Raw genomic sequence first — 15,602 nt, forward strand, 5'->3', positions numbered from 1 at the left:
CACATCCAGCCGTGTCTGAGAATCAGTCTACATGTGTTGGCCTCTGTGTGGCCCCCCAGGGCTTTCCAGCTCCTGTTTATCTTGTTGCAGAGCCTTGCCCCTAACCCCAGGCTGTCTTGGTCCTCAACCAAAGTTGGTAGCTGAGAAGCAGGTCATGAACTCGCTCTGGCTTTTGTCCTTACATTGACCACTAGTGTTGTGGCTTGACCACTGTGTCCAGCCATGTGCTGGGCTGTATGACATCAAAGCTCATCTAAGCCACTGGAGATCCTGCAAAGGGCCACGAGGTCTGTTAGTATCAGGTCATTCAGCTTGGGGTCACCACCGCTTCATTCAGTAGGAACACAGTGTTGACCTTCTCTGCCCCAGGGAGCTTCCAGCTCCTTCATCTAGGGAGGATCTACTCCCTCCATCCAGGGAGGACTCACTTCTTCTATGTAGAGAGGACCCAGCCTCTCAGAGCTCAGCTCAGAGGTCTTTCCTGGGCGTCATGAGTCTGACCAAAATTCCTCTGACTTCCACTGTAGCAAAGAAAGCATGGCATGGAAAACCACAGGTTCTTGGGGCCAGGTCCATCCTTGGGTTTCTGCAGGGCATGGTGCCAGCCTGAGGGGCCCACATAGGGAATCCAAACAATGGCTTCCTTGGCCCAGCTGGTTCTAGTTCCCTAATCCCTATTTTTTTGGGCTCAGGCCACACTCAGGTTTTCCCACGTGCCTGAGCCATGGTAGGGAGGACAGCTCAAGGCTGGGGCTGGGGCACAGTGAGGTGGGAGGACTGGCTTCTGTCCATGCCCAGGCTCTTGATCATTTTTATCTCTGATGTCTTTGTAGTGCGTGGAACCTGTTCTGGCTCCAGCTAGGATGGGACTGAGGTCCCAGAGGACTAGATGGGTGGCATCATAGGACAGTACCATCACTAGCACTACTGTCTCTCTAGCCCAGGATGTGGCTGTTGTTCAGAACTGGGGGAAGAGTTTAGGAAAGGAGATGCCACACACCCCCAACCCCCATTCAGGGAGCCTGTGACCATCGATGCATCTCTCCTCACTCACCTCTGGAAGTTGGGGACAAAATTGGAGCCTGAGGTACTTTGTGACCAAATTCACTGTGTGTACTCTAACCAAAGTCAGGACCATTCCTTGTTTTCAGGAAGAGGAAGTATGGAGGGCAGGGGTGCTCCCCAGGTCTCAGTTTACCCCTCAGCTACAGCATGGGTGGACCTTGGGAACTGGTGTCTCTTGTAGGATCATGTTTGTGGTTTTTACCAACTCTGATGCAGCCCCCTGATTCTTGGAGGCATTTCCAGATGTTGGTGAGGCAGCAGCAGCTTTGGGGTAAGCCCAGGGACTGAAGGTCACCAGGGTTACTCAAAGGATCATGTCCTTCGTGTAACAGCTGTGGCTAGGAACACAGAACAGGCTGCCTGAGCCCACATGCCTTTGTGAGAATTGTTAGGCTCAGGACACTTTGCAGGGACAGGACCTGCTGGGGTTGGGGCTAACCCCTCTGCTCAGACCCCATGCTCACACAGTGGCCTCTCCAGACTCAAGCTACTTCCTCTTGTACCCAAGGGACATAAGTCCAATGAGAGTTGTTGCCTGGGCTGAGGGCTGTCCAAGTTTTAATTACATGTAATTCCAGAGACTGGCAGAGCCTGGGAAAATAAGGGGATTAGAGAGTGGACTTAGCTGGGCTCAGTAGAGTATAGCAGGCTCCACGGAGACAGGTGGCCCCCCGCGTCCCCACTGCTCCTTGCCTTCTGCATCATGACATGGGGTCACCCCCCCCCTCTGGAGTCTTGGTTTCCTGCCACTCTTTGTCTTCCCTGGATGACGTGAAGTGAGGTGCAGCAGGAAGCACGGTTGTCTCAGCCCACACAGCTCGTGGAGAAACAGAATGGAGTCGGGGACACTTGAAAGCTCCTTATTCTATCTAGGCTGGGCTGGAGGTTGTGGGGCTGGGCCTGAGAGCATTGAGAAGGGTATGGAAGACCTTGTGGGATGTAATTCCAGCAGTCACCTCCTGCCTTTCCCAACCTGAGTCTGGTCTGGCTTGTAGCTTAAAGGAATGGAGTTAGTTCACCTGGGGTGTGTGCTGGCATTGGGATAATTGGGGCTATGACATCCTGAGGAACGCCAAGTTTACCCAGGGAGTCATATAAAGATAAACTCAGATAACCTGAATCAATATTTCCTCTCTGGGACCCATGGAGCCCCCACAGCTGTTTTCCTGATAACTTGGCAAATGCCCCACCCACCCTTCGCACCTCCCTCGTCCTCCGCCCTCGGATGCCTGCTAAGCATATAAGTCCTGGACCCCTGCCCTGGGATGCTCTTCTGTGCCACCCTCGTGAGCCACCATGGGGCTGCCACTAGCTCGCCTGGTGGCTGCGTGCCTAGTCCTGGCCTTAGCCAAGGGCTCGGAACTCCAGAAAGGTAAGGGGCTGGGTGATCTGGGTAAGGAAACAGGCAGAATACCCTGAGGGTGGGAAGGCAGTTAGGACGGGGCTTCTGGAATAGGAGGGGGTCCCCAGACAGAACCACTGCAGTGGGACTGGTCTTAAGGCTCTTACCACCACTCTGCGGTTGAAAGTTGAGAATGAGAAGCTGGGATCCCTGAGGGACCATTGTCCCTGGGAGGGGGGAAGGCATTGGTTGTCTGGAAGAATCCAAGCTTAGGATGGCTCCAGATATAGAGGACCTTCGGCAAGACAGTGCCTCTGAAGAACGGACTGGGTGACCATATGGGACACTTCTGTCCCATCAAGATAGAGTTGTAGATGGGGGATGTCCCAGGGGCAACTCTTGAAGACTGAAGGACCCATCCCAGCCTCTTGCTGGTGGAAGGGGCTAAATGGAGATTCCCTTGAGAGGTTTGAGGTAGACAGGGTGACCACATTGCCTGAAGGCCTTTCTTGCTTTTCTCCCTGCTTGGACTCCACACTAGCACCTTGACTGAGAGGGGTGACCAATATTTAATAGAGACTGCTTCTACAGGGGGGAACCAGAAACTCTGGTTTGGAGCCCCAGATGGGTCTCTCATAGGGAGACCTCTGGGGTTAACTTGGAGGGTGGACTCAGGGAAACCCTTCTTGTACCTGGGTGTCTCACCTTGCGTCCCCACTGTCCTCCCAGAAGCCAGATCCCGAAACCATGTCTGCAGCACCTGGGGTGACTTCCACTACAAAACTTTTGACGGCGATGTCTACCGATTCCCTGGCCTCTGTGATTACAACTTTGCGTCCGACTGCCGAGACTCCTACAAGGAATTTGCTGTGCACCTGAAGCGGGGCTTGGGCGAGGCTGGGGGTCACCCCCAGATAGAGTCTATCCTGATCACCATTAAGGATGACACCATCTACCTTACCCACAAGCTGGCAGTGGTGAACGGGGCCATGTGAGTGGGATTACTACTCTTCTCTCCTGTCCTAGCAGCTGGGGGATGCTTTTGGCTCCTTAGAGCAAGTTGTATAATTTAGCCAGCCTCCAGGATACCCTCTTCTGCTCTGGTACATGCCTAAGTTTGAGGTTTGAGCTATCCATGGATTCATTCAACAAACACTTGGTGGTCCCCTCTGTAGACCAGGGTCTTCTTATCTTGTGAGTCCCCTGTAGATTTCCCTTGGGGGGCATGTGGGATAGGCTGGTGGCTGCCAGAGCGTGTCCCCAAGGCTAAAGTTGCAGAAGCTCAGAAGGGAGAGGCTGCTTGCCCTGCCCTATTGTTCCCTGGCTTTGTCTCTGCAACAATGAGGTCCTCTTAAATGCATTCCCGTCCTGCAGGTTCACCTCCTGGAGATTTTCTCGTTTCCTGCTTCAGGGCTTTCTGGGTCCTGCACGGGGCTCTCCCAGTGTTCCCTTACCTTGCTTGGTCCGCCTGCATTGCGCTGCCTTGTGTGGATTGGATATGGCAGAGGTCCCTAAGAAGAGAGGCTCAGGGGCTGTTGTGTGGCAGTTCCAGGCTAGCACAAGAGTGGGGTGGGGTCTTGGCAAAAGGACAGCCCCAGGGTGATGGACTGGGCAGAGGTTGAGGGTCCCACCCCTCATATGAGGAAACACCTCTTTTTTTTTGAAAGATTTATTTTATATATGTGAGTATATTGAGAAGAGGCATCAGATCTCATTACAGATGGTTGTGAGCCACCATGTGGTTGCTGGGAATTGAACTCAGGACCTTTGGAAGAGCAGTCAGTGCTCTTAACGGCTGAGCCATCTCAGCCCTGAGGAATACCTCTGAACAGAGGGCCTAGAAAGGATTGGGGGCTGAGTCCCCAAGGTATCCCAGACCCACTGCCATTAAGACTCTTGGGAAGGAACCTGTCCTGGGCTCAGAGAGGGCACAGGAAGGGAAATAGGCCGAAGAGCCTGGCTCTGCCCCAAGGAAACCCACTTAGCCCAGGACAAGGGCTTTCTAGCCTCTTCTTTGAGCTTGGCCTTACTAAGGTTGTGGCTTCAGATGAGAACAGACTGGCCATGTAAGGAGCCAGGCTGGGAGTGACTTCATCCAGATAATGCCCATGGCTTCAGCACCCTGTGGACAGCAGAACCCTCATGAGAACAAGTGGGTGGGTTTTGGGATGGAGAATTGGTGAGTGACCTCATAGTGGCTTCCACAGGGTCAGCACCCCACACTACAGCTCCGGGCTGCTCATTGAGAAGAACGATGCCTACACCAAGGTCTACTCTCGGGCTGGCCTCTCCCTCATGTGGAACCGGGAAGATGCACTCATGGTGGGCACCAGCATCCTGGGGCTCTGGGGTGGTGGGACTCCTCTGTCTGGCCAGAGGCCTGGTGGCTCCATAGAAGGGTAGAGGGTGGGAGACCCACATTTCACCATTGGAGTAGGATCCTGTGTGGGAGAGAAGGCTACTGGAGACAGTGCTTGGTACCAGAGACTCCACTGGTCTGGCTGGAGAGAGGCTCTCTGTGTTATAGGTTCAGTGAGCTGTCCCTAACTGTCCTTCAGAGACTGCATTTTGGTTCTTCACCCTGAAGGTCACCTTTCTAGTGGTTGACCCCCGCCTTCTTCCCGACCTGCCCTGTTTGGAAAGCTGCCTAGACTTAGGGGCTCTGGAAGATGTGCTGGGCTCCGAGATCTGCTCACCTGCCCTCCCTGCTCCTCCAACAGGTGGAGCTGGACAGCCGGTTCCAGAACCACACCTGTGGTCTCTGCGGGGACTTCAATGGCATGCAGACCAATTACGAATTCCTCTCTGAGGAAGGTAAGTGCTAAGCTGGTCTTGTTGAGAGGGAGATGGGTGTGGCTGCAGGTTCCTGGTTCCCAAGGATCGCTGCTGACCAGCTGTCTCCCTAGGCATACAGTTCAGTGCCATTGAGTTTGGGAACATGCAGAAGATCAACAAGCCTGAGGTTCAATGTGAGGACCCTGAGGCAGTACAAGAACCGGAGTCCTGCTCTGAACACGTGAGCCACCACTGGGGGAGCCCCAGGCTCTCAGGAAACCTGTACTTGCTGACCTTTGTTAGGGATCCCTATGCTCTAAGGTGAGGGAAGGGAGGTGTGGATACATGTCCGCATTTACATCTTTCTGTCTTAAGCGAGCCGAATGCGAGAGGCTGCTGACCTCCGCAGCCTTCGAGGACTGCCAGACCCGCGTGCCCGTGGAGTTGTACGTGCGCGCCTGCATGCACGACCGCTGCCAGTGTCCGAAGGGTGGCGCCTGCGAGTGCAGCACCCTGGCTGAGTTTTCTCGCCAGTGCTCTCACGCAGGAGGCCGACCTGAGAACTGGAGGACTGCCTCACTCTGCCGTAAGTAGCTAGTGGCCCGTGGGGTGCTTGGTGGCCACTCACGTGGTGCTCAGTGTTAGTGTCCCTGGGCTTAGTGAGCCCCCTGGTGGGAGCCATGTCTGTGCCAAGTGCCCAGATGCTGTATCTGCCAGCGGCCTTGGTAGCTCCTTATTTGTGGACTGATGGAGCTGACTTTGCTTCTAGCCAAGAAATGCCCCAGTAACATGGTGTACCTGGAGAGCAGCTCGCCCTGCGTCGACACATGCTCACATCTGGAGGTCAGCAGCTTGTGTGAGGAACACTACATGGATGGCTGCTTCTGCCCAGAAGGTATGAGCTCTGGATGACCCTTGTCCTAGGGACTGGGTGGGGAGCAGCAGGGAGAGTTGGGACCCTTCCAAGAGCCCTGGGTGCTGTGAGATGAGAATCTTCATTGACAGAGCTGGGCTCCAGACACCTGTGGGTGGAGGGCTGGCTGGAAGCCTCGCCTTGGGGGAGACTGGCACTTCCTGAGGCTTCCAGGGTTAAGTTTACATCTTGGGCTACCTATCACAGGGACTGTGTATGATGACATCACGGGCAGTGGCTGCATCCCTGTGAGCCAGTGCCACTGCAAGCTGCACGGACACCTCTATATGCCAGGCCAGGAGTTTACCAATGACTGTGAGCAGTGGTAAGTCTCAGGGCATAGAGGTTGGGGGTCAGACAGGCTGGGGTGTTACTGAGTCTTGACCCTGTGCCCTGTTTCTGGGCAGTGTCTGCAATGCTGGTCGCTGGGTGTGTAAAGACCTGCCTTGCCCTGAGACCTGTGCCCTGGAAGGTGGCTCCCACATCACCACCTTTGATGGGAAAAAGTTTACCTTTCATGGTGACTGCTACTATGTCCTGACCAAGGTAGGCCAGCCAGGCACCTGGATGGAGCTGGGGACCCTCTGTCTTCCAGGGAGGGTGGAAAGACTGATTCTGGAGAAGGCTGTCCTTGGGGTGGTGGGTAATGCTGTTCTTAGAAATGGGTTGGAAAGTAGGGGTCTAGGGTGCAGGAGGCTGTCAGAGCCTCAGTAACTTCACCGCCCTTTCTCATACAGAGCGAACACAATGACTCCTATGCCCTTCTGGGGGAGCTGGCCTCCTGCGGCTCTACAGACAAGCAGACCTGCCTGAAGACTGTCGTGCTGTTGACTGATGACAAGAAGAACGTGAGTGCCTCCACTCCTTCTCTTTCCAGCATTTCTGGGTCCTGCATGCAGGCCCTCTCAGCAATATGCACCCTTGACATTTCTTGCAGGTGGTGGCCTTCAAATCAGGTGGCAGTGTGTTGCTCAATGAGATGGAGGTGACCCTACCCCATGTGGCAGGTGAGTGGCTCAGAGAAGGATCCTGAACTGCTGCCAGTCAACAGAGCCAGCTGAGATTCGGACAGCCTGAGTCTGGGCAAGGAGAGGCCTTGTGTCCTCAGGCAGACTCTATTCTTGGGACCCTGCTAATGGTAGGGGGTTGTGGGCATGTCACCCCATAGTATGGTGGAACCAAGGAGCCCTGCAGCCTTTCACCATGTCCTTCCTTGTCTTACAGCGAGCTTCTCCATCTTCCAACCCTCCTCCTACCACATTGTTGTGAACACGAAGTTCGGGCTGCGGCTGCAGATCCAGTTGCTTCCAGTCATGCAGCTTTTTGTGACTCTGGACCAGGCTGCCCAGGGACAGGTGCAGGGTGAGTGGTTCTCTTCTGTCTTGTCTCTGAAAAATCCTCATGAGGGTCCTATTTCTTTCCCCCACCCCCAGGTTCTTCTTAATCCTGTCCTGGCCCTTTAGGTCTCTGTGGAAACTTCAATGGCTTAGAGAGTGATGACTTCATGACATCTGGTGGGATGGTGGAGGCCACCGGTGCTGGCTTTGCCAATACTTGGAAGGCCCAATCAAGCTGCCACGACAAGCTAGACTGGCTAGATGACCCCTGTTCCCTCAACATTGAGAGTGGTAAGGCTCAGGAGAAGCTGATTGCTGTCCACTGGCTTGTCAAGGACACACAATCCTAATAGTCCAGCCTCAGAGCAGATGGGGCTCCTGATGAAGACATAGGATGTGGGTGAGGGGTGGGTGTAGGTCACATGGCCTATGGTGCTGGGATCAGCACATTCACCTGCTGTTTCAGTTGACACTGGCCCCATGGTGGCAGCATTCCAGGTGACAAAGTAAATGGACTGGGCAGGCTAATTGCTGGGTGGTGGCTCTCATCTAGGCCTGGCTTAATGCTAGGATGACATGCTCTTCTATCCATTTCTCCATCATATCTGTGGATTTCTAGCCCCTTGGGGTCGAAAAAGGGAGAGGTGGGTGTTATGCAGAAAGGTCTCATCTTGTTCATAGCTGCCTGGAGTTATGAAGGAAGGGGTCTGGCTTTGGTCACACAGGAGACCATGTCACTTCCATCCTGGGTGATCAGACTTTAGGCTCAGGGTTTGTGAAAGGGAGCCTGGTCCATGCTAAGGTTCTGATCCACTCTCCAGCCAACTACGCTGAGCACTGGTGTTCCCTCCTGAAGAGGTCGGAGACGCCCTTTGCCAGATGCCACCTGGCTGTGGATCCCACTGAGTACTACAAGGTGAGTTCATCCCTCAACACTGCACCCTCAGTGCTGCATGCTGTGTCCCCAGAGCCACCAAAGTGTGCTCTGGGCACCCAGCTGAGCTGTGAGGGGCTGGGTATGTGTGTGTGCCTGAGTGCTGACATGTGTGACCATGTATGTTCACTTGAGTGCATGGGATGCTAGGGCCAGGCACCCGGCCTCCTCGCCTCACTGTCTGCTGTCTGGTTTGCCTCCCAGAGGTGCAAATATGACACATGCAACTGTCAGAACAACGAGGACTGCATGTGCGCGGCTCTTTCTTCCTACGCCCGTGCCTGTGCAGCCAAGGGTGTCATGCTGTGGGGCTGGCGGGAGCGTGTCTGCAGTAAGTGCTTCTCCACTGACTGATTCCAAAGACGGTGATCCAGACATAGAGCTCCACAGGCTTGGGCTGGGAGCCCTGAGCCAGGGAGAGGGGCCAGCTCCTTGTAGCTGCCTCCAGGCTTCTGGCGGAAGCAACAGATTTCCCTGACTTTTTAGACTCTCTGCTTGCAGCGAGGACCATAATTCCATAGAGATGGGCTAGGGGCTAGCCACAGCTGTAGAAGCTGAGTTCAGGGGGCCTGGGAGGGGTTCTCAGGGTGGCTGGCTTTCTGGCCTTTGGGCTAGGCAGGTATCTGCAGTTCTGGTGGAGAGAGAAACTCAGGGACAGCCTATAGGGACAGTAGTTGGAGTCTATTCCCTTTGCCCCTTCCTTACTCCCGTGCTTTCCTCTGCAGACAAGGATGTGCACGCTTGCCCAAGCTCACAGATCTTCATGTACAACCTGACCACTTGCCAGCAGACCTGCCGCTCACTCTCAGAAGGCGACAGCCACTGCCTCAAGGGATTTGCACCTGTGGAAGGCTGTGGCTGCCCTGACCATACCTTCATGGATGAGAAAGGCCGCTGTGTGCCCTTGGCTAAGTGTTCCTGCTACCACCATGGTCTTTACCTGGAGGCAGGAGATGTGATTCTGAGGCAGGAGGAGCGCTGGTGAGTGTCCTGGACTTGGCAAGGGGCCCATAAAGTGGGGAGGTGGCTGCTCTTGAATCTCTATCCCAAGTGAAAAAATGGGGGGGCCTACTCATGGGACCCGAGACTCTCAAATGGGGCAGAGGTGCCAGAGGTGAGGTTCTGAGAGTGGCCTGGCTGGCATCTGTCCTGTGTGGACACAGACCTGGGCCCCGTTCATCCCTTCCCACTTCTCTTTCATAGCACTTGCCGGAACGGGAGGCTGCAATGTACCCAGGTCAAACTGATTGGCCACAGTAAGTGGATGCTGCCCGTGTATGGCCACAAGTTTGAGTCTTATTTCTCGTCCCTACTTACTTGGTGCCCTGAATTCACCTTGAGCTAAGACAAATTCCTTCACTCCACAGCCTGTCAACACCCCAAAATCCTTGTGGATTGCAACAACTTAACTGCTCTGGCCGTCCGGAAACCCCGTCCCACTAGCTGCCAGACACTGGTGGCTGGCTATGTGAGTGCCAGGGAGGGATGCTGTGGGTGGGTTGGTTGAGTGTGTGCTGGATGCCTGAGTCCATTGTGGAGGAAAAAGGCAGACTCCCACACTACCAGTTCATTGAGCTGGGAACTGAGTCTTACAAACACAGGGGTTGATACTCCTTGTGACCCTGAAAGAGAAGTGGCAGCCTGTGTCAGGGAAGAGGTCAGTGTAGGGGCCTTGACCAGCAACTCTACCCAGTGTCCCTGACCAGGATGAGCTTGAAGGGAGGGGTCTTAGGAGAGAGGAAAAGAATCTGGGGGGTCTAGGACACTGTTAGATCTCATGTGGGCATTTGCACTTGATTCCTCAAGAAGCTCTGGGCCCTTATCTGAACCCTTCTTATTCCAGTACCATACTGAGTGTATCAGTGGCTGTGTGTGTCCCGATGGACTGCTGGATGATGGCCGTGGTGGCTGTGTGGAAGAGGACGAGTGTCCTTGCATCCACAACAAAGATCTATACTCTTCTGGGGACAGTATCAAACTGGATTGTAACAACACATGGTGAGCTGGCCCGGTCAGGCTGCACTGGAGGGACTGGGCTGCTTTTGTGGGGATAGAAGGTGGTCCGCACTCTGTTGATGGAGCAAGTCTAGTGTCTACCCTTTACCCTAGAAGTTACTTTTAGGCCAGTATACATGCTTGCAGGTTTCCTACTTGGACTTCCTTAGGAGGTATCTCCATGGCATCCAGGGCCTTACCTAGCTGCTCTCCAAGAGCAGATGGGAGTCTTGACCTCAGCACCCTTCAGGCTCTCCTACTTTTCTCCTCAGTACTTGCCAGAAAGGACGCTGGGAGTGCACCCGGTATGCATGCCACAGCACCTGCTCTATCTACGGGAGTGGCCACTACATCACCTTCGACGGGAAGCATTATGACTTCGATGGACACTGCTCCTATGTGGCTGTCCAGGTGCGGTTGTGGACCCATCCGGGAAGAAGCCTGCCCTGAGATATGGAAGAGGGTCCTGGGAGTGGGAAAGGCCAGCCTTTCCTCACCCTGGAACCCACACACTGCTAGGATTTGGGTTCCCAGCAATGAATAGAGAGGGTGTGGTAAAACCGTCTCCTCCCTGCCCCATATGTGGAGATGAGGGTTATTGAGAAAGCCTACTCCCATGTGTATGTGCATGTGTGTGTGTGTGTGTGTATGTGTGTGTATATGTGTGTGTGTGTATGTGTGTGTGTATGTGTGTGTGTACGTGTATGTGCGTGTGTGTGTGTATGTGTGTGTGTATGTATGTGTATGTGTGTGTGTGCGTGTGTGTGTGTGTGTGTGTGTGTGTGTGTGTGCGCGCGTAGGCAGGCGAAGTTACTATCCCTTGTGCTCTTCAATGGCATCATCACAACAGAAGATCTGGCTGGTTGAGGTTGGGAAAGGGCAGAGCATTTTCTACTCAGAGGGGTGCTTTAGCCTTGCTAGCTGGGGTAGGCCCTTGTGCTCTGGTCTTCTTGACTGACACGATCTTGCTGGCCCCAGGACTACTGTGGCCAAAACTCTACCGGTTCCTTCAGCATTATCACTGAGAATGTCCCCTGCGGTACCACAGGTGTTACCTGCTCCAAGGCCATAAAGATCTTTATTGGGGTGAGTGTTGCTGGTTCCCGGGACAGGGGATCCCTTGGGGACCCCTTGGACACAGTCAATGACCATGTTTTCCTCTGGATAGGGGACAGAGCTGAAGTTGGTGGATAAACACCGTGTGGTAAAACAGTTGGAAGAGGGCCACCATGTGCCCTATATCACACGGGAAGTGGGCCAGTACCTAGTGGTGGAAGCCAGCTCCGGCATCATCGTTATCTGGGACAAGAAAACCACCATCTTCATCAAGCTGGACCCCTCTTACAAGGTAGGCCACCAAGATGGCAGCTGTGCCTTGGGCTGCGCCTGCACAGGCCCCGTGGATGCTGCTCTCCCTTTCCTCAAGATCTTCTCAAGCTGGAGACTCTTGTCTTTCTTTCTGCAGGGCACTGTATGTGGTCTGTGTGGGAACTTTGATGACCAGACCAAAAATGACTTCACCACTCGGGACCACATGGTGGTGACCAGCGAGCTGGACTTTGGGAATAGCTGGAAGGAGGCTTCCACTTGCCCAGATGTAAGCCACAACCCAGACCCCTGCAGCTTGAACCCACATCGCCGCTCCTGGGCAGAGAAGCAGTGCAGCATTATCAAGAGTCGTGTGTTCAAAGTGTGCCACAGCAAGGTACGCTGGGGCTGCAGGCATGGGCGGGGTCACAGCCAGGTAGGCAGAGCTGAAGGCATGGGCGGGGCCACAGCAAGGTAGGCAGGGCTACATGCATGGGAGGGGCCACAAGTGTGGACGGGGCACAGGTGTGGGTTGACTGTGGGCATGGGCAAAGGGCTTTGTAGGCAGAGTTTCACTATAGGTGTGTTGTGGTTGTGGTCAGGGGCCATGGTTGGGGGTCACTGAAAGAGACTGGTTAGCATGTCTGTGGCATGAGACGGGTGTGACCTATTAGTCTTACTATGGTTGCTCTGGGGACTCCTGGCCTCTCCAAGTAGGCTAAGGGCACTTGGAGGTGTGTTGCTGCACCACTGTGAGGTGTTTGTTCTTCAGCTTTGTACACTTGGTTCCTTAAGTCAGTAATTGGCTGATCAACCTTTCTCTCTGAGATTCCTGGCTGGACCCTAGCCCCCTCTGCCATGGTTATATGATCACTAGAAAGGGAGAGAAAGGATTTATTTTGTTAGTACCTAGAGGATAGCAGGGCAGGGCTAGTTTTAGTATGGTCATCTCGAGGGACTCAGGGTATGTATGAGTGATGACAGATCTATAGGCCCCAAGTGACCTCAATATGAGTGTTCTCCCTTCATCACCCACTCTTGTCCTGGGCCAGCTTTATTGTCCTGAGTTCTAGGCCCTCTAAGGGCAGTGTGAGCCTAAGTCACAATAAAGTCTTCTCTCTAGGTGGACCCCACAGTCTTCTATGAGGCCTGTGTGCACGACTCCTGCTCCTGTGACACTGGCGGTGACTGTGACTGTTTCTGCTCTGCCGTGGCCTCCTATGCTCAAGAGTGCACCAAGGCAGAGGCTTGTGTGTACTGGAGGACACCGGATCTATGCCGTGAGTACCAGTGGCTGACAGCACCTTCCTTCCAAGGGATGGCTGAATGTGAACCATTCCACATTTGCCCCCAGGCGTCCTTTCTTGAGCCATAGTGAGACTTGCTTTGGTAGGCGTGGATTGGTCCTGTTCTTGCTCACACTCCCTGACTCAGACTTACTCAGGCACCCACTTGTATGCTCCTAAGCCTGACCATGTCCCTATTCTCTCTCCTCTAGCCATATTCTGTGACTACTACAACCCCCCGGACGAGTGTGAATGGCACTATGAACCCTGTGGGAACCGCAGCTTTGAGACCTGCAGAACCCTCAATGGCATCCACTCTAACATCTCCGTGTCTTACCTGGAGGGTGAGCAGGCAGGGCCCTCCAGAGAGATAGCCACCAAGGGGCAGACCCCTGTCAGGCTGAGGGCTACCACCAGTTGGGGGAGACACATGGGGACTTTGAGAGAGGCCCAAGGGTTGAGAATCTCAGCTTGAGGGAACAAGATTCATTTCACCACAGTCTGTTTAATGAACTGGGGTTATGCTATGGTGGTAGAGGAGCAGGCAAGCTCATAGGTAGAAACCATCCCATGTTTCTCTGCAGGTGGGGAGCAGAAAACCCTGGGGGAGACACAAACCCTGTCATTTGACTCTTTGTCTTCATAGATGGGCATCCCCAGGCAAAAGACCAGGTGGGGTGGAGCTGATGAGGAAGGTCTGGTAGACCAGGGGTCCTCCATGGTGGTCTGAGTCTCATTTCCTATATCCACTAGGTTGCTACCCTCGGTGCCCTGAGGACAGGCCCATCTATGATGAGGACCTGAAGAAATGTGTCACTGGGGACAAGTGTGGATGCTATATTGAGGATACTCGATACCCACCTGGAGGATCTGTTCCCACTGATGAGATCTGCAAGTCTTGGTACTGAGCCTACATTGCACAGGGTCTGGGAAAGGTTGACATATACATGTGTATGTGTACACACACACACATGCACATGCTATGAACATACTATGTTCATACACATGGAAATGAGGTCAATTAGTTAGGTGCATATGCACATGCAAACACACACACATGGGTCATAGCCACACTCACATACACACACAACCCATTCAATGTGCATACATACATGGACACAGCCACACATAGTTGCACACCCAATCACACACGTACACACATGGTCATAGGAGCTAGAGTATAGAGGTGCTGGTTCTTGTCCTTGGGGATATGGAGGCCTTCAGACCTCACTCTATCCTCTTGGCCCAGCTTCTTCTTAGCTTGCTTGATCTCATCTAACTGGCCACATTTAGAACCCAGTGGATGGGTTCCTTTGTAGTTTGTGTTTGGAGCAGTACTCGGGCTTTGGGCTATAGTACGGGGAGATGGGCATGTGGTGTCTGTGAGCAGGGAGGGTATGGGGAGGACCTATAGCATCTATACTTGCTTTGCAGTACATGCACCAACACATCAAAAGTCGAATGCCATCTAGATGAAGGTAAGCTGCCCTCTGCTGGGGTCCTGGGGGTAGAGGGTTAGAGGTCCTAATCCAGGAAGCCTGTGGACTGTGCTGTTCTTGTACCTATGGGACCTGGCCTCTAGTGGGAATTGTTTTCCTCCTGGGCTCTGTGTCTTTGTTGCCCAGGTTCTTTCCAGCTTCAACTTGCTGAGCTATACAGCAAGCCCGAGGGACTTGTACTATACATCCTTGTACCCTTTCTCTAATGTGAATGGTTCCCAAAGGGAATTTCTAGTGTGTCTCCAGGTTTTGGGCTCATCAACTCTGGGAGCCAAAGAGGCTCCTTCAAAATGAGAGCTTCTGGATATGTATTCCTGCTAGGATGTATCTCCAGTCTTCCCTCACATGTGATAAATTGGGAAAGCCTTGAAAGTGTGTCTTTCCTGTTGGGATAATGGCTCTATAACCCTTGTGCAGGGAAGATTCTTAACATGACCCAGGATGGTATCTTCTGCTACTGGGAGTTCTGCGGACCCAATGGAACAGTGGGGCAACACTTCAATATTTGTGGATCTTCCACGGCAATCCCATCCACCACGACAAGCTTCACCACAATCTCTACTCCCATCTCTACCACCCCCATCTCTACCACTATCTCCACCACCACGGCCACTGCCACCACCACAGTCACCACCACAGCCACCGCCACAACCAAAGGTGAGAGTTTTCCTGGAGCTTTTGTCTTCTTGAGAATCCAGCATACAGAGCCCTTCTTGGGGTCAGAGCCAGTTCTGTGTACATAGCCTGTTCTGCAAATCAACTGTGAATTTGGTGGTACTGACATTTCTCTGAAGGCAGAGAACATTGGAGGGTGTCCTTACATTCCTCTGCATTTGTTCCAGTTCAAACCATATCCATGATGAGTGAGCAGTCAGGGGTATGATAGAGGAGAACACCTATAAATTTGAGGACCTAGGCTGAGCATGGTCAGTTGGCAAAGCACTGGCTTCAACAAGCATGAGGACATGGGTTTGATCCCCAGAGCTCATGTAAAATGTCAGGCATGGGGGAAGACACATTTGCAATCCTACTGTCAGGGACATGGAGACAGCAGGATTCTTGGGGCTCACTGGAAAACCCGTAAACTTAATTGGCAAATTCTAGGCCAATGTAAGACCTTGTCTGGCATTCTTTTTTTTTTTTTTTTT

The 15,602-nt window shown here is 53.4% G+C and overlaps 1 protein-coding gene across 1 annotated transcript in view; it reads left to right on the forward strand.

The window, feature by feature from the left end:
• Positions 1 to 2,361: 2,361 nt before the first annotated feature.
• The window catches only part of Muc2 (mucin 2, oligomeric mucus/gel-forming), a 28,945-nt gene continuing 15,704 nt past the window's right edge, over positions 2,362 to 15,602 (forward strand). Inside the window, exons 1-27 of the mRNA XM_021167099.1 lie at positions 2,362 to 2,437; positions 3,137 to 3,398; positions 4,615 to 4,729; positions 5,128 to 5,221; positions 5,314 to 5,423; positions 5,558 to 5,768; positions 5,952 to 6,077; positions 6,303 to 6,420; positions 6,503 to 6,641; positions 6,833 to 6,943; positions 7,033 to 7,102; positions 7,320 to 7,457; positions 7,559 to 7,723; positions 8,254 to 8,348; positions 8,571 to 8,697; positions 9,092 to 9,347; positions 9,570 to 9,622; positions 9,734 to 9,834; positions 10,210 to 10,364; positions 10,634 to 10,772; positions 11,340 to 11,447; positions 11,530 to 11,709; positions 11,827 to 12,066; positions 12,793 to 12,949; positions 13,709 to 13,856; positions 14,390 to 14,433; positions 14,872 to 15,111. Of these exons, the coding sequence (XP_021022758.1) occupies positions 2,362 to 2,437; positions 3,137 to 3,398; positions 4,615 to 4,729; positions 5,128 to 5,221; positions 5,314 to 5,423; positions 5,558 to 5,768; positions 5,952 to 6,077; positions 6,303 to 6,420; positions 6,503 to 6,641; positions 6,833 to 6,943; positions 7,033 to 7,102; positions 7,320 to 7,457; positions 7,559 to 7,723; positions 8,254 to 8,348; positions 8,571 to 8,697; positions 9,092 to 9,347; positions 9,570 to 9,622; positions 9,734 to 9,834; positions 10,210 to 10,364; positions 10,634 to 10,772; positions 11,340 to 11,447; positions 11,530 to 11,709; positions 11,827 to 12,066; positions 12,793 to 12,949; positions 13,709 to 13,856; positions 14,390 to 14,433; positions 14,872 to 15,111 (3,778 nt within the window). The remainder of the gene's footprint in view (positions 2,438 to 3,136; positions 3,399 to 4,614; positions 4,730 to 5,127; positions 5,222 to 5,313; positions 5,424 to 5,557; positions 5,769 to 5,951; positions 6,078 to 6,302; positions 6,421 to 6,502; positions 6,642 to 6,832; positions 6,944 to 7,032; positions 7,103 to 7,319; positions 7,458 to 7,558; positions 7,724 to 8,253; positions 8,349 to 8,570; positions 8,698 to 9,091; positions 9,348 to 9,569; positions 9,623 to 9,733; positions 9,835 to 10,209; positions 10,365 to 10,633; positions 10,773 to 11,339; positions 11,448 to 11,529; positions 11,710 to 11,826; positions 12,067 to 12,792; positions 12,950 to 13,708; positions 13,857 to 14,389; positions 14,434 to 14,871; positions 15,112 to 15,602) is intronic.

This window comes from Mus caroli, chromosome 7 (assembly GCF_900094665.2).
Source record: "Mus caroli chromosome 7, CAROLI_EIJ_v1.1, whole genome shotgun sequence".
Classification (NCBI taxonomy): domain Eukaryota; kingdom Metazoa; phylum Chordata; class Mammalia; order Rodentia; family Muridae; genus Mus; species Mus caroli.